General features: G+C 44.9%; 2 protein-coding genes across 5 annotated transcripts in view; one reads left to right on the forward strand and one right to left on the reverse strand.

Moving 5' to 3' along the window:
- Positions 1-7,228, forward strand: part of RAD51 (RAD51 recombinase) — a 28,646-nt gene extending 21,418 nt beyond the window's left edge. For both annotated transcript variants that reach the window (XM_045524210.2, XM_010965151.3), the window contains exons 7-10: positions 4,070-4,183; positions 4,531-4,660; positions 4,878-4,999; positions 5,457-7,228. In XM_045524210.2, coding sequence (XP_045380166.1) covers positions 4,070-4,183; positions 4,531-4,660; positions 4,878-4,999; positions 5,457-5,580 — 490 coding nt within the window. In that variant the 3' untranslated portion in view covers positions 5,581-7,228. The remainder of the gene's footprint in view (positions 1-4,069; positions 4,184-4,530; positions 4,661-4,877; positions 5,000-5,456) is intronic.
- RMDN3 (regulator of microtubule dynamics 3) lies at positions 201-27,888 on the reverse strand. Of its 3 annotated transcripts, none has more exons than XM_010965149.3 (13): positions 22,833-27,888; positions 22,396-22,595; positions 20,418-20,610; positions 19,857-20,000; positions 14,467-14,755; positions 13,608-13,710; positions 11,067-11,127; positions 9,336-9,411; positions 9,097-9,174; positions 8,771-8,869; positions 8,444-8,497; positions 8,228-8,308; positions 201-338 (listed from the first exon to the last, which is right to left on the reverse strand). In XM_010965149.3, the coding sequence occupies exons 2-13, from the start codon at positions 22,586-22,588 to the stop codon at positions 321-323; spliced, it is 1,389 nt and encodes a 462-aa protein (XP_010963451.1). In that variant the 5' UTR covers positions 22,589-22,595; positions 22,833-27,888; the 3' UTR covers positions 201-320. The 3 variants fall into 3 exon arrangements, with proteins under 3 accessions (XP_010963451.1, XP_010963450.1, XP_010963449.1); XM_010965148.3 differs by lacking the exon at positions 201-338 and adding an exon at positions 7,233-7,918 and having other exon boundaries at positions 22,962-27,888; XM_010965147.3 differs by lacking the exon at positions 201-338 and adding an exon at positions 7,233-7,918.
- Between the last annotated feature and the right edge of the window lie 57 nt (positions 27,889-27,945).

Below are 27,945 nucleotides of genomic sequence, written 5' to 3' on the forward strand. Positions count from 1 at the left end.
TAAAGGACAACTCCTCGCCTTTCCCGGCCACAACATCTCACGTCCTCCTCTCCCCCAGGGTGCCCTTAAGAATTACTTCTTGCAGCCTGATCTTAGTTTCCTAAAGATGAGTGTAATAAAATGTATCTTCCTTCCCAAAGTTGTTTTTGGTGTTCAAGAGAAATCACACTTTTAGTTTTTTAGTATGCTGTTTTATTAGTTGAAGAGTTCTTTTGGATAAAATCATTAAGGTTTTGTCCAGTAACATAAATGAATGTTCAGATAGGATACATGGGATAGTAGAATGTTGGCTATGAGGACCAGGACTTCGTTTTCATCACTCAATGTATCCCAAAGCCCTAGAACAGAGCATTCAGTATTTGTTAATGAATTAATTAACATTTATTAATTAGAGTCATGTTTATGGCTTTGTCCACTAAAAGAAAAATGTTTAAGTAGAAATTTCATTAATTCATTTTAACCACTCCTATCAGGAAAAATTTTTATAACTGAATTTCTATGTATGTATATTGTATTTAAATTTATATTTCTGAGAAAATTACAGGGCCTCCTTAAGCTAATTAATACCTAATTTTCTTTCAAAAAGGAACAACCCTCAGTGATTAATTTTTGCCATGCTCTGTTGAAGAATATTAACCCACATTCAGGTGACTGTAGCTTGAGGGTTCTGAGACTGTCATCCTCAGTATAGCTACGTTAGCATCATCTGGGAAACTGTTTGAAATGCAAATTCTCTGTATCCACTCCAGACATACTGAATTAGAAACAGAGACTGTGAGGATGGGGTCCAGCAATCTGTTTTAGTGAACTTCCTAGGTGATTGGGATGCTTGTTGAAGTTTGAGAACCATGGCCACAATTGCCAGCTACAGCGTCCCTACGTTTTTTGAATGTTCTTTTAAATACCATGAGAGAGAACGACAGAACCCCCTTGAGGTGATAAAGCTGAGTTTTTCAAACTTACATGTTAAGAATCACTTGAGGTTTTTATTTATTTTTTTAATGAAAATTCCCATTAATTTTTTCTTACAATTTTATTGATATAATTGACATACAGCACTGTATAAGTTGTGTGTATATAGTTACTTTATTTTTTTATTAATATATAGTTGATTTACAATATTATATTAATTTCAAGTGTACATTATTATAGATTATACTCCATTTAAAGTTATTATAAAATATTGTCTATATGATCTGTGCTGTACAATATATCCTTGTAGCTTATTTATTTTATATATAGTAGTTTGCACCTTTATCTCATCTTACCCCTCCCCTACTGGTAACCACTAGTTCTCTATATCTTTGAGTCTGTTTCTGTTATGTGATATTCATTTGTTTGTTTTATTTTTTAGATTCCCAAAAAAGTGATAACATACAGTATTTGACTTATTTCACTAAGCATGATAGCCCCCAGGTCCATCCATGTTATTGCAAATGTCAACATTTCATTCTTTGTTACAGCTGAGTAGTATTCCATTTTATACACACACACCCATGTCTTCTTTGTCAATTCATCTGTTGTTGGCACTTAGGTTGCTTCCATATCTTGGCTCTTGTAAATAATGCTGCTATGAATATAGGGATGCATATATCTTTTCAAATGAATCTTCATTTTCTTCATATACATACTCAGGAGTGGAATTACTCATAGTTTTATTTTTAGTTTTTTGAGGAACCTCCATACTGTTTTCCATAGTGGCTGCACCAATTTACATTCCCATCAACAGTGCATGCCGGTTCCCTTTTCTCCACATCCTTGCTAACACTTGTTTTCTTTTTGATAATAGCCATTCTTACAGGTGTGAAGTGATAGCTCATTGTGGTTTTGATTTGCATTTCTCTAGTGATTAGTGATGTTGAACATCTTTTCATGTGCCAGGTATTGGTTAAATATGCAAATTACCATGCCTCTTCCTGAAAATTGTGATTCATTAAGTCTGGTTTAGGCCAAGGAATTTAACTTTTTCTTTTTACAAGTGTTCCAGATTATTCTTATCTTTAAGGAAGTATTGGAAACACTAAGAGAAGTTGCTTATTTCCAGCAAATTTTTTCCAAGTTGTGGAAATTGAAAATTTATGTGCTGCTTCTGGAGGAATGTGAGCACAGAGATCCCCATAGTCGTCTTTGTGAACTCTGCTGAGAGAAAAGCCAGGATGGATCTGTTTTTCTAGTAAATCATCCATATTGATGGCAATAGATAATCTCCATTCCTGATTGGTTATATCAATGTTTCTTGAGGCAAGACTAGACTTGTGTAGTACAGTACTGAGGCCTCTTCAATCTTTTTTCTTTCTTATAGTCGTGATTTAAATAGAGAAAATTTTATTTCCTTATTCCCATTTGGTTAGGATCCCAAGGTAAAACTCTATCCTCACTTTATCTCCTTATCTCCATGCCCAGACTCACCTAATTCATCATCAATTCACCTAATATCAGAGCTAAACTTCCAGTGTTGATAATGGTGAAGAATAGCAGGTGAAATGTCCAGGAAAGTGCAAAGATTATGTGTGTCTAATATGAATCCATTGTAAGATGTGGAAAATTCATTTGGGTAGAGTGGGATCTCCTGTTATTGGGGGTTAGCTTATTGCAGTGTTATTTCAAGTTCTAGAACATTCTTTTGTTTATCTATTCTTTTGGGTAGGAAAAGTGAGAAGAAAACTATTTACTAAAGCCAGGTCTCAAAAAATAGATTTGACACAATCTATGCTTTTGTAATGATCAGAATCTCTATGTAGAATAGACTGCTTCTTTTAAAAGATTGATGTTATCATAAGCCTAGAAACTTGGTTCTCAGGGAATAATAGCACACTGATTTTGTTTAAACAGATTGTCTTTTGAACTATTACATAAGGGAGTCATTATACTCTTGGACTATGATGACTTTAGGTAATATTAATATGAAAATACTGAGTTACAGTAGTGTGATTCTCTTTTTGTTCGGGTTATGGATAAAAGCATCAACATTAATTCAGAATTTACTAAGTATTAAAAAATGTGCTAGATAAAAAGGCCTAGTCTTTTCCCTCAAGGAATTTGTAGTCTAGTAAAAGAATGGCAGGTAGCTCCTCACGAGTGCCATAAAAAGGCCTAAATTAAGTTTTCTGAAAGTGCAGAAGAGGGAGAATCACGTCAATTTGAGAGGTGCAAGGAAGCTTTTATAAAAGTGCAGACACTCACAGAGGCATAAGTCAAACTACCTTTGAAGAAATGGATCCCATTATGATACATTTAATGAAAATTTGTCTTGCTCCAACCACCTTGAGCATTCGAGTTTTACGTAGCAGTTACAAAGTTGAGAAAATACAGATTGTTCTAAGAAAATAGGAGCTGTTTTTAAATGCAAAGGGAAAAAAATTATTGAGGTATAAGATGAATTAAGGTATCACTCATTTAGCCATAGTAGATACATGTTACATATTCTATAATAACTGTGAACTAGTTACGAGACAAAATATACTTATTTCTCTTAAACCTCTTAGAGTTTCAAGTCCTTGCTTAGAAGGTTTTATTCCTATATAACTACAGGTTTGGTTGGGTTTTGGGTTTTTTTTGTTTGTTTTTTTTTTAGGAGGAGGTAACTAGGTTTGTTTGTTTGTTTGTTTAAATAGAGGTACTGGGGATTGAACCCAGGACCTCACACATGCTAAGCAGGCACTCTACCACTGAGCTGTGCCCTCCCCTCATAACAGCAGTTTATATGAATTTGTTTAATTGATCTTTGATTCGTTGTTTTTGTTTCAGTCCTGATGCTGTCATGCTGTCCTTTGTTTTCACAGGACAACATTGTTTCCTTATATTTGGAAATTTCTTATTCTAGTTCAGGTGTCCTCAAAGAATAGGTTTGATGTATTCTGAAGTCCTGCCAGGTAGCACTACTCTACAGCCGCTGCTGCTGCCAGCCCTTTCTCTCTAGTTGGCCTGGGCTTCCTAATGGAAAGGGAATTATATTCTTTAGCCTTCTTACTACCACTTCTTACCTACCCATCCAGGTAATTTCATTGTTAGAGATGAATTTCTCATCTGTCTTGAGTTCTGTGTGCAGCCTCAAAATGTTCTCTTCTAGATACGGCCTCTCTGGCAGTGATGTCCTGGACAATGTAGCTTATGCTCGAGGGTTCAACACAGACCACCAGACCCAGCTCCTTTATCAAGCATCAGCCATGATGGTAGAGTCCAGGTATGTGGTCAATAGAAGATACTGAATATGTTCCCAGAGCCTTTACCCTGAATCTTTGGGCTGTGATCAGTTTGATAGTAGCTTGAATTAGAAATGGGGAGATTGAAGTTTTAGTTCCTATTTTGACACTCTTGCTTTGTGGTTTAGGTCAAGTTACTGTTCAAATATGAAGCTGTAATCCACCTGAACTTGTTGGAAATTTTACTTTGCGATAGGGTAACTCAGAAATGGATTCTGTAAAAGTAAATAATATGTAACTATAAATATAAAATTTTAGGGTAGTGAGGGAGGTAGTAGAATCTGACATAGCCTAGAAACAGGCTTCAGAGAATCCATGTTCCCTGTAGGTATGCACTGCTAATTGTAGACAGTGCCACCGCCCTGTACAGAACAGACTATTCCGGTCGAGGTGAGCTTTCAGCCAGGCAAATGCACTTGGCCAGGTTTCTGCGGATGCTTCTGCGACTTGCTGATGAGGTAAGTTGTTGGGTAGGAACAGAGAATGCCTACTTTCAGGGGCCATGTGTTCTAGGAGACTTGCCCAGAGGCCAGGATACCAGGGTCTGGTATCATCAAGGTATCAATTAGATATAGAGAGACTTGAGTCATTCATTGCTTTGTGGGTGATGGGGTGGCAGCAGTAAGGTTCTTGGAACGTATAACCACAAAAAATGACTTATCCTTTCCCTGTCAGTTTGGTGTAGCAGTGGTGATCACCAACCAGGTGGTAGCCCAGGTGGATGGAGCAGCCATGTTTGCTGCAGATCCTAAAAAACCTATTGGAGGAAATATCATTGCTCATGCCTCAACAACAAGGTAAAATGATGGGATAGATGGCTTTATCTTGGAATGTCATATTAACTGTGAAGTAGACATGAAGATAACATTTCCATTTAAACCCTGTTAAGGCTGCTGTTTTGTACTTAGATACAGGAGCCCTTGCTTAACTTAATTGTCATGCTCTGGTTAGAATAGGTGTTTGCTTTTAGTTCACGAAGGAAATAAAAGCCCTCAGATGTGGAAGAATGAATATGAAGAATTGATATGTCTCTCATTATTTAAAAAAAAGTTGTTTCAGTATAAAAAATCCACTGGAGGGTGAGCAAAAACGGATTCCTCCGAATTGGAAGTGCCCTAAGGAATACAGAAGGATCCCCGAAGTCCTTCTAGGAAGTATATATGTCTAAAAAATTTTGAGATGTACCATGAGTAGTCAAGAATAGAGTTTTTAAAGTATAATAACTTTGGTGCTTGGTTTGTGTCTTTGCCTCAGACTGTACCTGAGAAAAGGAAGAGGGGAAACCAGAATTTGCAAAATCTACGACTCTCCCTGTCTTCCTGAAGCTGAAGCCATGTTTGCTATCAATGCAGATGGAGTGGGAGATGCCAAAGACTGAATCCTTGTTTTTTTTTTCTCTCCTGTGATAAACCTTAAGTGCTTCAGCCTAATGGAGAGGACTGCTCCCTGGGGTTCTTCACAGGCCTCTTCCTGTTGTGACTGCCAGGAAAAGGCTTCCAGGAAAACAGCTATTATATCGGCTTTTCTTATGGTGTAAACACGAGACAGGTCAGTAGTCACATGCTGATCTGAAATGTTTATTCCTTCTAGAGTGTATTAATCTCTGTGAATTCTTTGGTTTGGGGGGTAGTTATGAAGTACCTTTGACATCATAATGCCTTGGGGTTGACTCAGGACTAACTGCTGTCTACTGGACAATCTTATGTCTCCAAGAGAACTAAACCTGGGGAGACCTGACTTCTCTGAATAATGTTGAAAAAAATGCCTGAGTTAAGTGGCATAGGGAGTGGGTCTCCTCACAGGTTTCGTTTTCTCTGTCAGTAAAACTGTTCAATCTGAAGCAGGGTTTTAAGTTTGTGTGTTTCGATTATCTTAGATAAGAATTTGTTTTTAGATAAGGGGTACTGAGTAGCCTGCTGGGCCATGAGCCCTTCACCATCTACTCGGTTTTTTAATACTAAGAGCAATTCAGGATGGTTCTGGAATCTTAAACATTTCAGAAGCTCTTTAAGTAAGTAGGTTCAATGTGGGACTGCTAATCAAGTAGTTCCTTGCAGTGAATGTGCTGTTTATAGGAGTTATTCTGGTACAAGCTGAATATTTCAAGATACAGCCTTCATGATATTATTTTGGCACTGGATATGGGTGATCAGCTTCTATTGCTTTAAAATTGAAAATGTAAAAGGGAAATCCCACATTCAGATGATTCAGTTTATTCTCCTTCAGCCTAATAGAGAAAGAATATTGCAAGATATTCTGGCTTTCCTGTGCCTATGTTTTGATTCTGTAAGTTTTGTATTGTATAGGTCTGGTACTCGCCCAGATTATTCCACTGCAGGGGTTTGAGATACTCCTTCCCCTTCAAACTTCTGCTCAGGATAGGTTTTAACCAACTCTTCCAATTTCAAACGCCCTCTCAGCTAGTACCGGGAGGAGAGGCAGTACAGATCTCTGTTGCCTGTGTTGACCGTACTATGTATGTATGGAGGTAGGAAGACAATTTAATGTAGCTTTGTTTTAAAAACAGTTCTGTTCCTTGACTTTAAAGAACAGAGTACGTCCTAGGTATTCTTTCATTTTTACACCACAAAACAAACCTGGGATGATACAATAAAACCATAGTGACAGATTCTGGAACGGACTTGCTCCTTCTATAAAAGCATCTAACCTTTCTTTTAGTCCTGCAGGGTATTTAATTGACTTTGACCTAGAAACATGTCTCAGTTTTTCTCATAGGTAGGATTTTCTTTTCAGGTGGGACTAGGCTTTGTGCCCTTGGCCCTGAGAAGGCTGGGAAACACCTGCTTAGTTGGAATAGACCTTGTTAAGCTTAAGATAAGCTCTCTACCTGTTTTAGATTTAACTAAAATTTTCTTTGGAAGTTGTATTAACCAAAACACTTATTCTAAACCATTTGGTACTGTTTTTCTATTTGTCTGCAATAGTCTCTATAGTAGGAAACAACTAGGGAAATGTAGAGCAAGAATAAGAACTGATTACAAATAAACATAGAAAGGGGAATACAATCACTTCTAGTTAACTTGGTTTATTTCAAGTTTGTACCAAAATATATTCCAGGCAACTCCTCACATCACCATTTTCAGTCTCCTAAGTCTTATGCACTGCTGTTGTTCCAAAAAGCTGCCAGGACTCTGGAAGCCAAGTGGTCCAGCCCCTCGGCCCAGGAATACAGTTTGAATCCACATGATAGGTAAGAGGCAAGACCCATGGACTGCCCTAACCCTTCCTTTTACCCTAGTAGGTTAGGGTATGATCTTAGGACTATATACTTTGGTGCTGAGTATTAATCAGTGGGAAAGATTAGAGTACGAGTTCTGTGTGTTGTTCCTCTAGCTCCTGAAAGTTATCCACCTCACCAGCAGCTGGAAGCCAGCCTTAGTGCTCTACCCACACTCAGCCCTAGGAAGGTGGGGTTATACTAGTCTTGATTTTTCAAGAATTCACTTTAGGGAGAGAACAACAGGAACCAGGCCTCATGTACTTCCCCAATTTCAGATTAGGTAAGGGATTAGAATAAATTAACCAGTGGACAATAGGAAGAAATTGGGGAATGGTAGCGGTCAGGCCCCTCCCTCAAGCAGTCTTGCTCAGTTTCCTGATTTCCTTCACCCTCTCAAGTCATAAAGGCTATTGAAATGTGATTAGTCTCCTAAAATTACTTCCAGTTCTTCCAGGTCCTTCTGGAAAGCTGAATCCTAGGGAGACAAGAGAATAAGACTAGGCCTCAAACTTGTAAGCCAACATTTCCCAAACCACTGGTACCCAGGAATAGGCCCCTTGCTTCCTTTCTGAGCTGTTACAGTCTTTCCCACTTCCCCAGGATAGCCTGGAGCGTATGAAATCTGTCTCCTCCCCTGGGTGAGATACATACAAAAGAGCCCACATGCAAAAGTGTAGACTTTTGGAGGAAAATAAGACCTCAGGGGAAGATATTCTTTCCTGAAAAGGTCACTTGATGACTCAATGAAAGAGCGCATTGTTAGAAAAGCTCTTAAAAGTATTACCTCTTTAGTGACATCTGGCAGCTCCAGGGCCAACTTCATCCACTGTTTAGCTTCAGGGTTTTCCCCTAGTTCTCTGTAGCACTGAGAAGAGACAACAATGAAAACCTGTGAGAAACACCACCAGGAGCCTAGGAGATGAGTATGTATGCTTTCAGCAGTTCCCAGAAGTATCATTAACATATTTTCACCTATGCTGAAATAGGCAGGTGAATTTACCTTGGAAATATATACCCTTCCTGCTTTGGAAAATCCTGGCTGTAGTTCTTCAACCTGGAGAAGGGAGAAAGCATTTCAGTGAGGAGTTCCCAAAGTCTAAGTCAGGCTAAAGCTTATTAAACAGAGTTCCAGTCCCCAACCTGGAGATGAGATTCCTAGACTCATGAGTCATAGTTTTGTAAGTTCTTCAGGTGGTTCTGATTTTCCCATAGAACAGGCACACATAAAATTGCCCTCTACCAGAAACCCCCTCCCAATAACATCCTCAGGGAAAACAAGGTCACCCTGGCAGTTTTGGCTACTGTCCACCCCTTCCTTCCCTGATACCTTTAGGAAGCTCTGGAGGGCGTCCTGCACAGTGGCACAGAGAGGGCTTTCAGACAAGGCTGTAGCAGTTTTTTTTTCTAGCCAGCTCAGGTGAGAGACCTGCCACCAAAAGATCAAGGTGTGACTAAAAACTTAAGTATCTTTAGGAACACTGAATGTTCTGTACTTATGCAAACAGGGCTAAATAGGGCTGGGTCCAGTCGCCACTAACATGACCGTTTAGAAAAAAATGGTACTTAAGCCAGACCAGGCTGAATACTCTGCTCTTCCTGGCAAGGTGGTCACTGTCTCAGGACACTTATGTCAAGCCCAGAAATTGAGTTTACCTGGTAGCACCACCTGCCAAGGAGAAAGTGAGCCATGGGGTTTTCCGGCTGGAGGGCAATGGCTTTGTCCACATGCTCCTAAGGGGGAAAATGTAAATATAAACTAACATCAGACACTACAGATTCTAAGGGGAGAGAGACAAGTCATAGAGGCTGTAGGAACACCCTTTGCAAGGAGCTAGGATGGAGCAGGGAATCTGGACTAGACCAGCACCAGAGAAGGAAAAGCCTTTCCTCACCTTGAAGCTAAAGCCATTCTGGATGCGTCTCTGGATGCCCTCATGCTCAGCCAGCTGGCCACAAAGCACTGCATACCTAGGGGGAAGCAGCAGCAAGCTCAGGGACGAGGGCTGAGCACCGGCCCTGCCAGGAACGGGCTCCCCACCTGTGGTCTGACTGCACTGCCCCTGCACCTTCGGAGCTGAAAGCGTCATTTCCATCTGTACAGAATTCTTTTCACAGCCTTCTGGTCCCAGTTCATATTCTTTAGCAAATACAGTGGTAAGCTCACAATTCGTCAAAGTATAACAGGTACAAAGAAGGTGGGTCCTCTCCAGTAAATCTCTCTTGAAATTTGGACCGAGATCTTGCCTAAATATTTTCTCATAATCATAGCCGTAGCTGTCATAAAAACTTAAGCAGGTATCTAAAAATTAGCATCAAAGACCTGAGTACACTGCTTTTTGTCTCCTAAGCAGACCTTAAAAGGTCTCGTTAGCCTTGGAAGTGTACCATTGGGAAGATGTTTTAGGATGGGATATTCTAGGAATCTCTAACGTTAGCAAATGAAGAAAAGGCCCCAATTTCAGCCCTCTCCTCCTCCCTCCCAGGGTAAGAAAGCCAGCCAGCTTCCCTCCTGCCTTTAAAAACAAAGGTCTTGAGGGGAGAGTACAGCTCAAGTGGTGAGTGCATGTTGAGCATGCATGAGGTCCTGGGTTCAATCCCTAGTACCTCCTCCAAAATAAATAAAAAATAAAGCTAATCACTCCCCCCCCACACCAAAAAAGGGTCTTATTTCCTGTCCCCCCAGCATTGTTTCTAGAAGCATAGTTGATAAGTGTCCAAGGCCCAAGTTGCTTTTTCATGTTATTTACTAAATATCTGGTGGTATTTGTATCAGATACTTCCAGAGGCTCATTTCCCTGTTTAGCCCAAACTAAAGCTGTTCCCCAAGAACACCTCAGAGAGGATGAGGTCAGTTTCCATCCTTGGGAGCCCAGGAGCCCCAAGGGAGCGGCACCTGTGATGCCCAAGAAACGGTGACCTGGCCCCTGAGAAGAACCATTGCAGAGACAGTTTCAGCAACAGTTAAGGAAACGCAGCCTCTCCCAGCTCACAATCTGAGGGCAGAGCCATGGAAAGCAAGTAGGGAAGTGGGAAAGGAACATTTTCACTAAAACTCTGGAGCTGGAACCAGGCCCCAGGACACAGGTTGACCCAGACCCATCCAAGTTGGCAGAACCTTGCCTCATGTGAGGCCACAAACAGGGCTGATGCGTTTGTAAGCTAATATATTGACTACTGAACTTCCTGAGGGTGAGCTCACATCTCCTTTTCCTCATGCAAGCCAAGCAAAGAAGCCAAAGTCCGCCACCAGCCAGGGATCACAACTAGGGGAATGAAGAGCTTGTGTGGGAGAATGGAACTGCACGTGTCCCAGCCTCCCTGAGGAGCCAAGAACCCACAAGTTTTGTAGCCAGAGGTGACTAACAAAGCTACTCATTTCTCCAAGCCTCCACAGAAAGAAAGCTCTACTCTTTCCCCCTTGTCTCACCCAGAAGGCACTTCCCAAAGGAAACGCCCCCTGGGGCCCTCGCTTGCGGGGAGGACTGCATAAAGAAATGAGCGCCAGAGCTCCCTCTCCTGGTCCCTCTGGCAAATGCCTTTTTGGCCAGGGCAGAGAAAAGAAAGGGCTCTCCTCCACCCATACCCACTCTGGCTCTCCCTGGGACCCTGCAGGGTGCCATTACCACTGGTGACATTCAGCATTCTCATCCCCCTTCTCCAGAGCGGCCTCTGCTGCTTCTTTTCCTGTAGGACAAAAGTGATTCAGGGTTGACAGGGGCTCCCATGCACCCTTCCACAGGAAAGGCTGTGGGAACAGTGACTGCTCTAAGCTCTCTGAACTTGTAAATAGTTGCACACTTGAGCAGAACGAAGAGCTGCAAATAGCTGCTCACCTTGCTCTCCCCTCTACTCACCTTGCTTTCCCTATCTCTGTCAACTTCCCCAGGTACCTGATTTTTATAACACCTACCTGATGTGCTCAAAGCATTTCAAATATAAAAGGACTCAAAAGCAATCAAACTGTCCCCAGTAGACCATTGCCCTGGAGGGCTTTTGACTTGGGGTCTGTAGCTAGGCTTCAGGGTGTCCATGAATCCCTCTGAAGTTGTATATAATTTTAGGTATAGGTGCATTTTATTGAGAAGAAGGTCCACAGTTTTTATCAAGTTCTCAAGAGGACCCATGATCTAGGAACATCAATCATGGCTCTAGGCCAGAACTCCTCACCAAAGCCCGATGGACTGAAGTATGACCAGAGGTGACTTTAATGTAGTCTTACCCAAGTTTCTAAGCACAGAACAGAAATCAAAGCCTAAATACATGCAAGCTCTTGACAAGGGTCCCCTAGAATGTCAAGGAGCTGGAACCCTCCCGCTGAGGACCCTCATGCCTACACACTGGAGAAAAGAACACACTGCATAATGGGGCATCTGATTAAAATGGAGAGGGACTGGAAGGGAACACAAAGATAATGGAACAAAAGTAATGTGTTGAGGTGGTAGGCTGTCTAATCTGAATGTTTCCTCATCCTTAATTGATAGTAATCACGGTATAATGTTGTATATTCAACAAACACATTTAAAGACTGCAGATGAGAATCCTACATTCCCCTATCCAAGTGGAAGGACCACACGCCCCACCGCTGAGGGACACTGTCTCATAGGGGACTCCTGTCTGCCCCCTTCAAAGCACTATCACACTAGGAAATTAACAGTGAAGAATAAGGCAACCAGTTCCTGCCGCCTCCTGGTGGTCCTAACTTCTAGAGATAAGACAAAATGAAGTACTTTAGATCCAGTAAGGATGGTCCTAAAAAGCTAGAATCCCAGAGCAGAGCCTTTAAAGACGCTCCATAGTCACCTGACCTCCAGCAGGAACAGACCTGTCCAAGGCTGCTAAGCTCGGGAAGCCAGACCAGACCAGTGCTGGCTGTGGCTGCTCTAACCACTGCCCCGTCTCCACCTTCAGGGTTCCTGTTGGCTGTAATACTAAGAGATGATCCAAAGGGAAAGGAAAGGGTGTTGTTGATTACCAAGAGTCCAAAAATCAGCCCCAAGGGCTGATAAGAATCCTCACCTGAAATTTTAGAGGGGAAGTAGAAACTTTTAAAAAGGAAGAGGCAAACAGTAATTAAGCAAACAACTTTTGTTACAGCTTCTGGGGATTTTTCTGAAGATCTATAACAAACATTCAGCTCAATTGGCCTGTTCTTTCTATACTGGCAGAATTCTACAACTGTCAAGAACAATGATCCTGAGGTACAGTCAGATTCTACATTATCAAAGATTCAGTGTTTGCAAAGCTGTACTTACAGAAGTGGGAAAGCAGACAGATCCACTTAGATAGTTAACTTTGAATAACTGAACCAGAAGATCTGGAAGTCCACTGATGGTGCCTGACTCAGGGTGTGTAGTTAGGCAGGATGCATCATCTTCCCTATAAAACCAGCCTCTCTTTAAAGCCCCAGGGTTCTCAGTGACCTCGTGACAGAGGACGGGCCCTAAACGTGGCACAAGTCATGTGTACCCTACACCCCCAGGTACACACTCTGACAACAGAGTTGCTAAGTAGACTCCAGGGACTTCTAAACCAGCAATATTCCCCCAAACTGCTCCTTACAGGCGCTCACCAAACATACACCACTCATTATATTCTTAAACACCTGCCCCACAGGCTCCATAACTGAAACTAGACCTAAGCAGAAGCAGAAAACCTCAGATTAAGAAAGGTTTTGCCCTTTGTAGTTGAGGAATGACAACAAAGAATTGTGCTAATATGATACCACAGTTGACCCTTGAGCACCGTGGGCAATAGGGGCACCAGCCCTCTGTGCAGCTGAAAATTAACAAATAACTTATAGTTGGCCCTCTTTGTCCTCGGTCCAACCAACCGTGGACTGTGCAGTGCTGCAGTATTTCCTATGGAAAAAAATCTGCATATAAGTGGACCCGTGCCACTCAAACCCGTTGTTCAAGGGTCAACTGCTCTCCTGAAATCATGTACGCCTGTGTTACGCAAGCGCCGTGATGTGCAGAGCAACAGAGACTGCTCTGTCTCCTGGAGGAAGCAGGGAGTCTCTGGGAGCCACTCTATCCCTGTGGTAGCTGAGCCACAGCTGCCCTGACCGCCTGTGTCTTGGTGGTTCCCAGGGCTTCAGGCTGAACACCGACTCCACCCTCGGCATCATGCAGCCACCTTCCCACCAAGGACCTGTCAGCACTTACCACTTAGAGCATAGGACTTCTTTTCACTTGCCTCCTCAGCAAGCTCACACATGTCACTGTAGGCCCGGGCCAGGCGCCAGAGAAAGTCCTGCCGGCTTCCATGCTGCAAACCAGACAGAGGGGTGAGCCCCTTTCTCTCAGCTGCAGAGAACCGGGGCTCTGGCCTTCTCCCCACACCCTACCGTTGAGTGTGTCATAAACACTGATATCAGGCCACCCACACAGGACTTCTCACCCGCGGTGGCTGATGACATTATCTCTAGATACAGATTGCACAACCCGCAGACTGAGGGCACTCTGGCTTTATACCATGAGGAGGAAAGGTCAACTCCAACATGTGATGAGGCACAGCAAGAGGCAAATCTTGCTGACAATGAAAAAACTGTGAAAATGCCCAAGAAAAGGGAAAATTCCAACTTTGGGGGCATTTATAGCTGAATGAGCATGAATTCTGGCAGTGAACCTGAGAAGAGAATTGTGGTGGAGTGACCTACACACCTGTCACTTGTGATGAAAACTTCACATAGGGCAGGCAGTTTTGGTTCTGCCTCAAGGGAAACAAAAGAGAAAACCCTTCCAGTTCTTTCCACACTTCTCCCTGGTGAGAGGAGAGGCTCTTCTGCAGTAGCTCTACAGGTGGCAGCCAGCTGCCCTGACGATGGCGGGGAAGGCAGCACTCGGCCTCCTTGGAATGGGATGTACAACCCTGGGGGGTAGGTGCAGAACTCACCGTCTCACCCTCATTTCCCTTCCCATGTCACTTCACGGTCGGGGACACAGTGGCCTGCCACCAGGGGTTAGCAAGGGGAGGGCGGGACAGAGGGGCGGAGGAAGGGCAGCCAGGCAGCTGGAGCCTCACCGCCAGCTTGTTGTTGAGCAGCAGCTGGAAGCCCTCCCGCTTATCCTGCTCGCTGCCCCGGTGCATCTCGTCTGCCTGCTGCAGGAGGGGCAGCACATCTTCCGGACCAGGGGAGCCTCCGGCCTCCAGGGCTGCGGACACCAGGCCCGAAGCCACCTCCACCACCAGGTCCAGAGAATCTTTTCTCCCCATCTTCACAGTCTCACAGCTCACTTCATCTTCTCCGTCATCATCACTCTCTCTTTCAGAGTCCCGCTCATAGTCAGACTCAGCATTGGCTGTTGTGTAACTGTGGCAGAGAAACAAAGTGACAGGGTCAAGGGAAGGGATTACTTAGCCTCAGAGCCTCTAGGGTCTAGCATCCACCCACAAGAGGCACTCTCCACGGCACTATTGTCCAAAGCCCCAAATAAGAACCATTCCCCCCAATTAGGGGTAGGAATTAGGCCTTGAGAAAGCTTCCAATGGGAACTATGGGCTGGGGAAATAATCCAGAAGGGGAAGAGTGACCGACTGGGGCCCTGTGACAGTCAGAGGCCAATATGAGAATCCCCTGCTCAGCTACCACCAAGTCTGCCAGAAAATAGAGAAAAAGAGAAAACTTAGAAAGGTATGAACCAAAATGTCAGTAGATCTCTCAGGGTAGAGGAAGTAACTTCCCCCCTGTATTTTAGTATTATATATGATTGCTATACTGAGCATATATTCTTCTTATAAAGAAATAAGTGCTTAAGATAAAAACCTTAAGATGTAGGTGGAGCTGATATCCTGAGCTAGATAGCTCCCCAGGCTGAGGGTTTGTCAATCATTTTTGCTTTATCAGCCAAATGCACTGTCAGAACCAACATGGGTGGATGCCAGCCTCTGCGGCCATCAGGCCGCATTTTCTTTCTCAATTGAATGTATACCTCTGTCCCAAGTCAGCAGCCAAACCTAAACCACAACAAGAGCAGCCCTTGGGAACTTGCCAGGGGTAGGGAGGGGCCACTTTACAGCTGGAAGCAGGAAAGGAGGAAGATGTGGACAGAAGCCCTCGGGAAGGTATCTGTGGGGCCTCTGTAAGCCAGGTGTCTCCCAGGGACCCCAACCCTGATGTACCCACTGAAGAGGAAGCCAAGTTTCCCTTTGATCTTGGCCTCCACCAGCAGCTAATTACGGTATTTTCCCTAATTGCCAACTGAACCAGAGCAGAGAAGGTAAGGCTTCCAGAGGTCACAACCAGACACCAAAGAGCTCTCCACACGGCGTGAAGGGAAAGCAGTTTCCGTCAGAGCCAGGAAGTTCCAAAGCACAGAAGATCTTCAGGTCATTTAGGGATAAGCCTTCCTCTGTCCTGGAATAAGGAAGTAGGATCCCTATGGCTGGAACAAATAAGACCTGAAGGAGAGATGAGGGAGACGCGTACAAATAAAGTCACCACAGCCTAAAGTCAGGGGCTGAAGGCTGTAGGCTGAAGTGCTGTCCTCATCCAGCCAGCCAGAGATGCCAGGCGGGCAGGTTCCAGGAGGCGGCAAGTGAGCAACCAGACCTGATGCCCACTCCATCCATGCTGCTGCTTTATAAAGGAGCTTTCAGACTCATCTAACAAAGGGGCTCCAAGAACATCTATTACAGGAACTTACAAGGTATTTAAAACCTTCCTAACCTTGCTTTTTAAAGAGGTTATGCAAGTATCTCTTCTCTCTAGCAATTTGCAATAAAAGCCTCAGAAACTAAAGGGACAAGGAAAAGTGATTATCAGGTTTCACAACCAACCTGGGTGGTGATGCGCAAGACCACACAGGACAGCCCAGAGAAACTCCCTACCAGTTCCTAGGCTTGGACAATAACTTGCCCCAAATGAAAAAGTTGACAAATCAGTCTATGAGGGCAGGTAGCACTGTGCTCAGTGGTAAAGCATGAGGTCCTGGGTTCAATCCTTGGTACCTCCATTAAAAAAAAATTCTTTTTAAAAAAAAATCAGAGTCTACCACTGCCTCCACTCAGCCCAGCCAGGCCCAAAAGCAAAATGGGTTATTTGGGGTGTGAGCTTGGGTCTTATCACCTCCCCTTGCAAAGAGAAGGGGTGACCCTATTGCCTGCTCAGCTGAAGGCTGCCTCGGCCAATCAGGAATCTCCTGGGGAGGGACCCGTGCTCTACTCCTGCTAGAGCACAGGCATCAGCAGTCTCTCCAGGGAGCTGGGCCAGGAGGAAGGTCCTGTAATGCTGTGAACCCTCTGAGTCCTAAAGGCCAGGGAGCTGACGTGGACAAGGAAAAGGAGAGATCAGGAGGGACCTCATTGCCACCCAGAGTGAGAGCTGGTAGAGCCCTGTGAGGCAGAGAGGCTTTAGTGAGGCTAGTCTGGTGGGGAGGCCTTTTATTACACCTCAGCCCCTCTTCAAGGAGCCCTGCCTCACATCTGCAACCCTGCTGCCTGATATGCGGTAGGCAGGCAAACTCTTGTTGAGTGAGTACTGACTTCCAGGGCTAGAGAAGAGATTTATCACGTGCCAAGAGCTACAAGGGCTGCTGTCTTGATATTCACCCATTCTCTCACATTTCTGGGGCCACCAACCCAGCCTCTGGAGAAACCCACCAGAGAAAAATGGACAGCTCTTTTATTTAACATGCCCAGCAGCGTTTGAGATGAGTCAGGGTCTGGCAGGGACCTTTGAAAAGGCCCTTTTGACTTGTGCACTCAGGCAGGACACACTGTTCCCACAGTGCGTTGAGGACCCAAGGTTCCCTCAAAGCAAGGAGCCCAGAGCTGCCCAACCCTATTCCTTGAGGAGACCCCACAAGGCAGTGGTCAAGGACCCAGTTACACACACATCCCTTCCTGGCAATTAAGTTTCTTTCTTTTAATCCTAAGCCCCATTAGAGGTGCTGTGCTGAGGCATTCAAAGACAACCAGGCATGGGCCCTAAGCCCGAAAGGCTGTCAGTGGTGGGAAGATAAGACTAACCAGAATGAGGTGATAAATGCCCAAGAAGGAGTGGTGGTGAGGCTGCAGGCAGTCCCTCTTGGCTGGGAAGCCTGGGAAGGCTTGCCGGAGAAGCTGGTGCTTTAGGGCAAGTTGGGTTTTGACAGGGAGGGAACTAAAGTTGTGTTTGGTACAATGCTCAGGGGAAAAGCTCACGGACCTACACACTTATTCTGACTGCTGTGTTCAGTCGATCCCCTGGGAGCTCAAAGTTGTTATTTTATTTGGACGAAAGAGGGAACACAGCTTTCAGTGGAGTAGAGTAGCCCATCACATCTTGTGTTTTCATCTCTCATGGAAGCGCTCCTTCCCAGGGGCCCATATGTTCAAAGTCATTCCAGAGTTTGTGGCCTCCTCCCAGAATTCTCCCTCGACCATGACCATGGCAAAATGAATGATTCACTGTGGCCACTGCTCCAGATAGCAGCCAGCTAAACCAGAGTCTGGAACCATGAAGCACCGATGGCTTCCACGTGCCACAGGACTGGTCATGGGGCTGAGCCTGCTGGAGCTGTAATTAAGAAAGCCTTCCTTCCTCTCATGCCATTACAATTGGCTGGCAGCCCTGTCCTGCTCTTCATGGTCTTGGGAGCCCCACTGAGCATCCCAAGCAGTAAAGCACCCACAAGTTTCCCTGGTTAATCACTCTGGCTCTCAGTGCCCCCAGAAGTTTGTACAATTTCTTAAAATCATCACTAAGAGCTTTGAGTTCTATATCCGGGTTTGGGCAGAGCTGTGAACTCTCTCTGTTCTACACTCTCACAAGGTTCAACTGTCAATTCTCCACCCAAGTGACTTCCTTCCTTGGGTTGTATAGAGATGCTCCTTACATCTGAGGGCCTACTATCAACTATTTCATCCGTTATTTCAATCCAGATGTGTCAAATATTAATTTCATTTTTGCTCCCTTTATCACAGTCCTCTGGAAGCATGTCTCAGCCCAGAGGTATTGGATAAATTAAACAGAAAAGGTCCCTTAAGAATACAGATCATGGGGATCAGACAACCAGGCAACAGTAGCCGTGAATGGAGGACTAAAGGTCTTTACCAAGACTTCACTTGTTTCAAGAAGCACCTGATCAGTTACCAAGTTCAGCACAGATGCCCAATGGCAGTGACGTGGAACAAGAGTAATACTACTCCAAATTTTCTCTGAAAAGTAAATGAGGAGAGGCAGGAGACTATAATGACTCAAACAAGAAAACAAGGCTGTGGTTTCTGAGGAATATGTCCGGAACAGAGCACGGTGCCCAGGGCTGTGAGCTGCGGCAGCTCTCAGTCAGGGGGAAGAACTGCCCAGGGCTGCCGGCAGCCTGTCCTCCTGCGCCGACTGATGGCCAAGCTGTGCTGCAGACCGCAGGTGAGTGTGGCTGAGCCTGCACTCAGGAGCTGTCCACCCCTAGGCAGCAGGCGGCAGACCCCGCTAAGCCTCAAGGCTCTGTCTGAGAAACAGGACAGCACCTATGTTACAGGACCCTTGTGAGGATTAAGTGAGGAAATACCTCTGAAGTGCTCTGCAGTGTCTGTCCCAGAAGAATAAACAGTAGTTAACATGGTGTTTCAGCTCAAGAGGGACAACGCTGCGAAGATCATCCTAAATGGCTGGTTTAACTTCTAGTTTCCACGTGCATACAGGTAAACTAGTCACTCTGACCTGACAGAAGGCTTGACTGTTTACTCAGCCAGTCTGTTCCTTGAGGAGGAAGAAAGGTCGGCAGAGGCCACCAAGGAGAGAGCTGCTTCTAGACCTCAGGCAGGCCACCTGGACCTCGCAGTGGACAAGGGCAGATGCTGCCAATGACAGCATCGGGCACCGACACAAAGATATTCATTCAGACTCCATCCTTGGGAACAAGGTTTCAAAATGGCACTAGTGGTTTAAAATCAAAAAGCCTTTAGCCTGATCAAGTTTGGAGGCTGTCCCCCAGACTCCTGCCTGCTGCCCTGTCTCACAGTAAGGCCTATGGTCAGACCTGCCGGGCCACCAGTTACTCAGGTCCGTCACCACCCACCCACGTGTAAAGATGGCGAGGCTCCCCTGCGGGAAGAGAACTTCCCGAGGGAGGGAGCACGCTGAGTGCTTAGAGAGCTCTGTAGACCTGGCTCAGCCACTCAGTGAAGGAAAACGCCCAACCAATGTTACAGAAAACAAAAATAAAAGACATAATAACTATATAAAAAACAGACCTACTCAGAGGAAAACAACACATGCCAGCAATAACCACTGTCAGCACTGCCGTTTGTCTGGATGACTCAGGTGGATGGTTTCTTCTTATTCCAACTGTTCTGTATTTCATTTATTTATACCCTTACCTTGTTCCAAAAATTACTTACAGTAGCTTGATGTGAATTTTCCATTATAACCATTGCTTTTACAAAACATAACCTGGCTGAAGCCACAAGTGTCTCCAGGAGAGACGACTCACCCGCCTTCGCTCTCGGCATCTGTGAACGTGGCTCCCGAGGTGGCTGTGAAGTAGACAGAGCTGGAGCCGGTGGAGTCGCTCCTCTCCCGGGCAAACAGGAATCTTCGCCGCCGAGCCACTTTCTGGCTCTCTTCTATGTGGGATCTGAAAAGCAGGCCCCTTGCTAGAAGGTGCCATTAGGCCCCAACCAGCCTGCCTTTCCCCTTACCGGGAGGGAAGCTCTCATCACTGCTGTTCACTACAGGGCCAAGAGCAGAGAAAATCCTGGGTCTCTACCCTCAGGAGAGCAAGAAGGGCAGCTCCCTGGACCCAGCCTGCACGGCAGACCACGTTAGTCAAAACAAAGCGTTTCAGCTGCTATAACAGACCCTAGGGGCCCAAAAGCCTCAAGGAACACGTGCAAGGCAAGGACTCAAGCATGCGGCCTCCCTGCCAATTAGGTGAGAAGCTATAAAACTGGTTTCATCCTTAGACACACACAGCAAAGGCTGAAAAAGCTGAAGGGGTGGGGAAAAGCTGGGGTGTGGGGGACAAGGCAGCAGAGGAGGCTGCATTACTCACCGGACCTCCCCTACGATCTGCCCAGCAAGTCCCTGCAGGCTGCTCCTCAGCTCCTCCACCTCCCGCCGCAGCGCCACCAGACTGCTCAGCACGAACTCCAGGCGGTCCAGCACCTCCTCCTGCCCTTCTCGCGGAAGGCCATGCAGCACCGCAGCATCACCAGCCTCACCTGGGACTGCCCGCAACGGCCTCACTGAAGGCAGGAGGACAGGAGACAGTGACGCCCATGGGATAGAGGGAGGAAAAGAACTTGCACCCAGAATTCAAGAACACTTTCTTCTCATTGGAGTTCAATTTACAAAAACTTTGAGTCTTTGTTCAACATAAGTTCAAGTCCCAGGTAATGATACATAAAAATTAAAAAAAAAAATCAAGGTTCCAATCTCTAAACAAGGGCCATCTCTTCCAAAAACCTTACACACCACAGCTCTTCTGCAGTACTGCACGCCACAGCAGATAGTGTAAAATGTTAGCAAGGGTGCAGTACCCAGAAGACAGGACAGCTGCCCTGCTAGAGTAAAAGAAAACCCTTTACCTGACTATTTATCATTCCCAAATCCCAGGAAGTCAGTACTAACCACACAGGGAAACTAATATTGAGCTCACTCAAATTCTGATTTTTAACTTCACAAAGAATAGCAAAGAAAACTCAGTTCCTCTCAAGAACTTCATTTAGTATCATCTGAGAGAGGCAAGGAAAAAAGGGGCAGTTACTGAGAGAAGAGGTACACTGGAAAAAGCCCACTCAAACCCCATTGGAAAAACACCATTGCCAAGCCCTGAACTGAGCTCTTGGTAAATTCTAAGAGTAAATGCTAGAAAACTGATAGCTACCTAATGCAAGTGGACTGGAAAATGTAAAAACAGGAAAGAAGCCAGGAAGGCAGGATCCACAGTCCAAGCAAGCATAAAGCTGTTAATGGAAATCTACTAACAGTCTTAGATTACAATACACATCCAACAATGTTCCAGTATGTAAAGCAAGAAAGATCCCTGGGAATGTGGCCACTTTCTTTCCAGCCTCAGTAGAAGAAAGACTACTGCTAAGAAATTACAAACAAAATACAAGGAAAAGGACAAGCACACCTGCAATACTTGGTTACCACCAGGTTATAAAATGCTGAGAAACAATTGCAATCTAAGGTGATAACTCTGAAGACTCTTCAAAAACTAACTTTTCCAAACCATCTGGCACTTGGTAATCAGAGAAAACACCTGTTCCCAATTAACAGGGGGCAAGATAATCTGAATGCTCTTTTATCACACAAATGAGAGGGGAGTGGTCTGAACCAGCCCTAGATGCTTCACTCCAATGAGTTAACAGGAAAGCTTCGCAAAGCTGAAAGCACTACCCATTTCAGCTGTGGCTGGCTCCCAGCCATATTCAGCTTCAATTGCAGTAAGTGCACTCCTAGGCCAATGCTGTGGGAAGTCAACAGGCCAGGTGACCCGGCCCGATCCAGCCACTTACTTGCTCTGTAACCACCTGGGGAAAGTTACACAATCTTTTTAAATCTCGACTTCCTCTTAAGAAGGATTTAAAAAACCTGGACTAGACAAGTCTCCAAGGTGCCTTCAATTTTTAAAACCTAATTTACTACATAAAGCTCATAAATTTTAATTCCTACAGGATTAGTTTTTCCTTTTGCCTTCTTTTGGAATCTTCCTCTACTTATTAAAACACCTCACCCACACTAAGCAAGTGCCTTTAATACATACATAGCACTCCCATCGCCAGAACTAAAAGTGAAAGCTAAGCCTTTTTACAATATACTTTCCTGGGATTACAGGGGAGAGTACAGAAGAGAAAGGCTGCTTTTCCTTTTCAATAAGCTTTCCCCAAACGTGAAACTCTCAAGCATCGCACCCACTCCCACCCTCCTACTCTTTCCCCCTTCCCACAGGTTCTGCTAAAGGCAGCCCTGATCCCAGGCCGAACGGTCAGCAGTCACTGCGGCCTCGGGGAACGGGCTCCTACCCTGGTGTCCGGGCTCTGAAGTCTGCGTATAGTCCAGGGAGTTGGGCTGGTTTTGGTTCTGTCTCTGGGCATGGTGCTGGGTCCGTTTCCACCGCTGGCTGTAAAGGGCACACAGGAATCCAAGGCCCGCGGCGGTGCCCAGCAACAATCCCAGCCCGGCGCGGGCGCCACCCAAGGCCCCCAGGCCAGACATGCTGCACCTGCAGCCCGCGCGAGCCACCGGAGCAAGCGCGTGAGAGTGGGGAAGAGAGATTCGTGAGTTAGGGTCCACCCATACCCAAGGCCGAACCCCTGGAAATAACCCCCTTGCCCAGACTCTGAGCTCCTACCACGCTCACCCCAGTCAGGACCCTAAGGTTTCTGCGAGCCCGCTGGGCCTGACTACTGCGCCTCGGACCCCGCCTGGACGCAGCCTCCCCGCCAACACGCCCCCTAACCTTGATTCCGGAGACAGGCTCCTGGGCCTCCAAACTCCTCTCCCAGCCTCACGACGCTGCAAACTCTTGGCCTCCCCGCCGCTACCTGTGAAGGGACCCTGGCCAGTCGGGAGCTCAATTCATACTCACCCCGCGGCTCACCACTGAGGCAGCACCGCCACCTCGCGCTGTCAGTGGTCGTGACGTCATCAAACGGCGCCAACCATCAACCCCCGCTCGCCTATAGGAAAGTGTGGTAAGGCGACCACCGAGGCTCCGCCTCCGGCCCAGCGCTTTTCCCAGGGGGCGGGGATACGGGTATTGTCGGAGGGGCGGAGCCAGCAGAGAGCGGGAAAGGGAAACCGGGAATGGGGTACAAGCGGGGAAAAGGGGAAAGCTGGGAGACTTCTTGGGCCGGATGCTCTACAGTAACCCGCATAGTCTGGCCAGCTGAGGTTCCATTTTCCTCCAGTCACACCAGATTACCTAGTGTTCCCGGGATGTGTTGTCTACTTTTGCGCGTCTACTGCTCCTTCTGCCTAGAATGCCCCTTTCTCTACCTGGAAAACGCCACACCTCCCACCTTTCCTTAACACTCGGTCATAATTCAGACTTTATTTGTTTTCAGCTTAATTTATTTATGCATTTTTACTCAAACTATTGACTAAGCACTAGACAATAGCGCCTCTGCAGTTTAAATTAGAACAAATAAATTTTGGCTATCCACAAGAAGTCCCTCAGTTCCCAGGACCAGCTTTTGCCAGTTGACACTTAAAAACCTATTTTATAGATGCACACCCCAGCACAAAAAAATCTTAAACCTTACACTGTCGTTATTACATTAATCAAAGACAGGGTTACAACCTTTTCCATTTCCAGAATGTAAATTAAATTCATTCCTCTAACGATAACATACTTTAACATTTGGGTGAGGCTGAAACTTGGGCTGATCTCAGATTGCTTAAATTGATTCAGATACTATTTCAGCTTTTTTTAACCTGTGTTAATCATTTTTTTCTGCCCATCCGTGGCCCATAGTTTCTTTTATAATTCTATTTACTCCTATGATTCTATGCAACTTCTCATAATTTTTTTAAAGGAAATCACTTTTAAGCATTTTTAAAATTTATTTATTATTGTATTATTTAATTATTTTTATTTTGGCAGAGGGGAGGTAGTTAGGTTTATTTTGGGGGGAAGTACTGGGGATTGAACACAGGACCTCCTGCATGCTAAGCATGCGCTCCACACTTGAGCTATGCCCTCCCCCAACTTGTAATTTTAGAAACTAAAAATAAATGTTTTTATAGACTATGGTTCCAATTTTATTGTCAGCAATTCTTAAGAGTTAAATTTTAGTTTAATGGGAGCCAAAATATCTAGACCAGTCCTCCTCCAATCCTTCATTACATATTATAATTACTTACTTTTAAATTGTGGAATATTTTACATGTATTTTACACATGTAAGAGTAGACTTGATGTATAGGTACATTGTAAAGAATCATTTAAAATCTTAAGGTACCCATCCCACAGCCTAAGGAATAGAACTTCACCAATACCTCCTACTCATTTTTAAGGATTCGGTTTGACTAACACCTCGAGATACACTAAGGAATTAACTATATTGTCTTGGTGAGGAGAAAAGAGTGTTTTTAATATATTTTCTGTATTTTTCCTCATTTTTCTGAAATAAACATATATTTCTTTTGTAATAAGAAAATATGTTGTCTTTACTTTGGAGGGAATAAAAACTCACTTCCTCTGGGAAACCTTTCCAGACCTCTACCTTAATGGAATTATTTTGTCCTTCTTAGTTCTTGAGGCTTGGTTCTCTCTACTCTGTTATACTTGATTCCATGATTATTTGCTTTCTAGTCTATCTACCCACTGGACTGCTCACTTTTCCAGGATGAGGTTCATGCCTAGCACAGTTCTAATGCAAAAGCCATCCATAAAAGCTGAATGGAGGAAGGAAGGAAATAAGGAACGACCAATATCCAGCCCCTGCCACTTTGATGATGCTTTTGTTACCAAACCAGATATATTTGCCCCACTCACAGCAAGCCAAACGCTGAGATGCTGACGTTTGCAGCAGACAAAGAGGCTATTCACAAGGCAGTCTAGCCAAGAGATAGGAGAACAAATCTCAGATCCTCTTCCCTGAAGGCAGGGGCCTTGAGATACTTGTAGGTAAAGAAACAGCCGTCTTAGGTGTGGGGAAAGGTGACTGGAGGTAGAGAAAATGTGAGGTAAATGGTGTTCTGCACAGGCATATCTAGATTACATGCTTCTTCAGAGGAGGTACTTACATGATCTGAGGGTGGAGTTTTTGGCCCTCTTATGTCAAAAAGTCGCTCACTGGAAGGCGAGAGGATATAACTCAGTGGTAGAGTGCGTACCTAACATGCACAAGGTTCAATCCCCACCACCTCCATTGAAAATTAAAAAAACCTAACTGCTTCCTCCCTCCACCAAAAAACTTGTTCATTGGACACCTGCACACACCCCATTTTACGGTTCGTGGTCCCAACCAGCTCAAACTGGACAAGAGCTGACTCCAAGTTCCTAAAAAACAACTTAAGCCCCTGTTACTATAGCAATCCATACTACAGAGGAATCTATAGGAGTGGTTAAGGAGTCTTGTGACATATTACCTAGGCTACGTGATACTTGGAGGGTATGCAATTAAAGCTAGCTTAATCAGTGAAGGCAGTTTACAAGCAGAGGGGTTTTAACAAGCTGTTCCCCTATCTGTCATTCTGTAAAAGGTTCAAGAATTTCTGCTAGTCACCAGCCTCTGTTAACACCGTGGGCACAGTTTCACTTTCATAATGAAAAGCTGAGTTGTAGAGCAATTTCTCCTCTTTTTATAGGGGAGGAAGATCTGCCAGATCAACTAACTGATTGTGACAAGAGGCGGGCCCAGATAGGAAGACCAAGTAAGGGAATTCATTTCCCCTGGATATTAAAAGATGTTATCTCGCAGGCATGTCTGCCAGGACAATCAGCAGTGGAGGTTGTGATTCTCCGTGGAGCTCTCTATCTTATGCCTTATCTGCAGACCAGTTTTGCAAATATAATAAATCCCTGGCCCTGTGAGATAGGCACTGCCCTTCTGTCTCCTCCCCAACCCTCCACAGCCCAGCCTGAGAGAAGAGAACAGAGCAGACCCCAAACCCCTGTCCTGCTCTCTGCCCAGAATATGAGAGCCTCAGGTACCCGGCTCTTTTCAGAGGCGATATATGCCTTGGGATGGTGACCTTAACCTCTTGTGCCTAAACTCTAAGGCACTTGACACTTTAAAAAGCTGTTCTTATAAAATACTTAATGGCTACAAAATATTTATCATACATGTATAAAAACTGAATAAAGATTGTCTCCATCCCATTCCTTTCCCTTCTTTCAGAGGTAACCACTACCCTGAATATTACATTTATTATTTCCTTTTCTTTATAATTTGACCACAGATGTTTTTAGTTCCAAACCATATATTTTTAATTTTGCATGTTTGCAGACCTTTAGGTAAATAGAATTATTCTGTATTTTTCCAAGATTTGCTTTTTCATTCATCATTTTCTGTTGCTGTAGTTTCCATTGTATGAATCAACCCAAAACTTCTTCACTTCTGATGGCCATAAAGACTGTTTCCAGTTTCTTGCTAATTACACACAGTGCTGTTATGAATATTCTCGTATGTGTATCCTGATGCAGTGAGTTTTCCTAAGTTTATCTAGGAGAGGTTTGGTGGGTCACAGTGATGTGTCTTAAGCTTTACTAGATTACTACATTTTTCCCAAGGTGACTGTATCAACCATAACAATTTGCAACCCAACAGTAATGTTTCAATTGTTAGACATTTTCATGAATAAGTGATGCTTATAAATTTTTATTTTATTTTTTGCAAATCTGTAAAGCAGTATCTCATTGTGGTTTAATTTGCATTTCTGGGATTTCTAATGATACTGAACATCATGTTTTATGTTTCTTCGCCATTTCCACTCTCTTTTGAAAAGTGCCTGTTCGAATCATTTGCCCATGTTTCTTCTATTGATTTATCTTTTTCTCCCTAATTTGTAGGGAGAAATGTCCTGGGCATTAATTGTTTTGTCAGTTTAACATATCCTTTGTTAAACAGGAGTATGTCTTATATCTCCAGCTAAACTGTTGTCGGTTCTGGAGGTAGAAAATACAGGAGTAGAGAGTACAGCATAATAAATTAGACCAGTAAGGATCCTTTGGGATCACAACTTCCTGTTTCCCTTACCTCTCTCCACATAATACTGGAGTCACAGAGTGTGCCCTGTAAGTGCCCTTCAGTAAAGTGAAGATTTTTCAAGGACCAGGGAAGGAAGGTTACAGGCTGTCTTTGTTTTGCTTTGTTTCTTAGAGAACCAATCATAACAAGGCAGATATAGAATATTGAGCTGTCAGATTTTGGTATATCCAGATGAGAGCGTGTATGCGTGGTGGTGAACTCGCTGCTCTCTCTTTGGTAGCTAGTGCGGGGAAGTTTCTTTTGCCCGAGGTGTTGCCCCGTCATCTCCTGCACGTGCACCGCGGCTCTTCAGCTTCGCGGGCAGCTCTCTGAACTGATTGCCAGATTCCGTTGGTTTAAGTCTCTCCAGGCCTGGCACTCAGCCAGACAAGCGCTCAGTTCCTTTACAGATTTACCTACAAAGCCACAGAAACGAAAGGTTCCCCCGCTGTACTAGGAATTACAGTCGGGGAGGCAGGATTGTGCAGCGCACCAGAGGGGTCTCCTGTCCCTATCTCCTGCGCACTGAAGGAATCTCTGGAGTATGTGTTTTAGAGCCGGGAAATGGGGATCTGCTAAACATTTTGGAGGCGTCCCTGGGTAGGGTGGGCAAGAGCTTGGGAGTCCTCAGCGGGGTCGCTGCTTGCTCCCTGCTCTGCTTCAAGGAACTGGGGCGGGGACCAGCAGGACTTTGGAACCAGTTACTGGGGGTGCTGCATTAACAGGGCGCAAAATCAATACGCGCGCTGGGCATCACAGCCGGCCACAGCCAGCCAAGCCCGGCCCGCCACCCCCGCCTCCACTACGCGAGTGCGGGAGCGGCCCCCCTCAACACAAGATCCCCCTCCTCGTCGCGGGACGACGTGCAGAAACCGCG

The sequence above is a fragment of the Camelus bactrianus genome, chromosome 6, assembly GCF_048773025.1.
Source record: "Camelus bactrianus isolate YW-2024 breed Bactrian camel chromosome 6, ASM4877302v1, whole genome shotgun sequence".
NCBI classification, from domain to species: domain Eukaryota; kingdom Metazoa; phylum Chordata; class Mammalia; order Artiodactyla; family Camelidae; genus Camelus; species Camelus bactrianus.

Bases quoted from the DNA above. Each gene is read 5' to 3' on its own strand.
- RMDN3 (XM_010965148.3), bottom strand. From the start codon at position 22,588: ATGTCTGGCCTGGGGGCCTTGGGTGGCGCCCGCGCCGGGCTGGGATTG. The intron at 9,175-9,335 runs GTGAGGAAAGGC...TTTCCCCCTTAG, and splicing joins AGAATGGCTTTAGCTTCAAG to GAGCATGTGGACAAAGCCAT. The intron at 8,309-8,443 runs GTAAATTCACCT...GTCTCTTCTCAG, and splicing joins GAAGGGTATATATTTCCAAG to TGCTACAGAGAACTAGGGGA.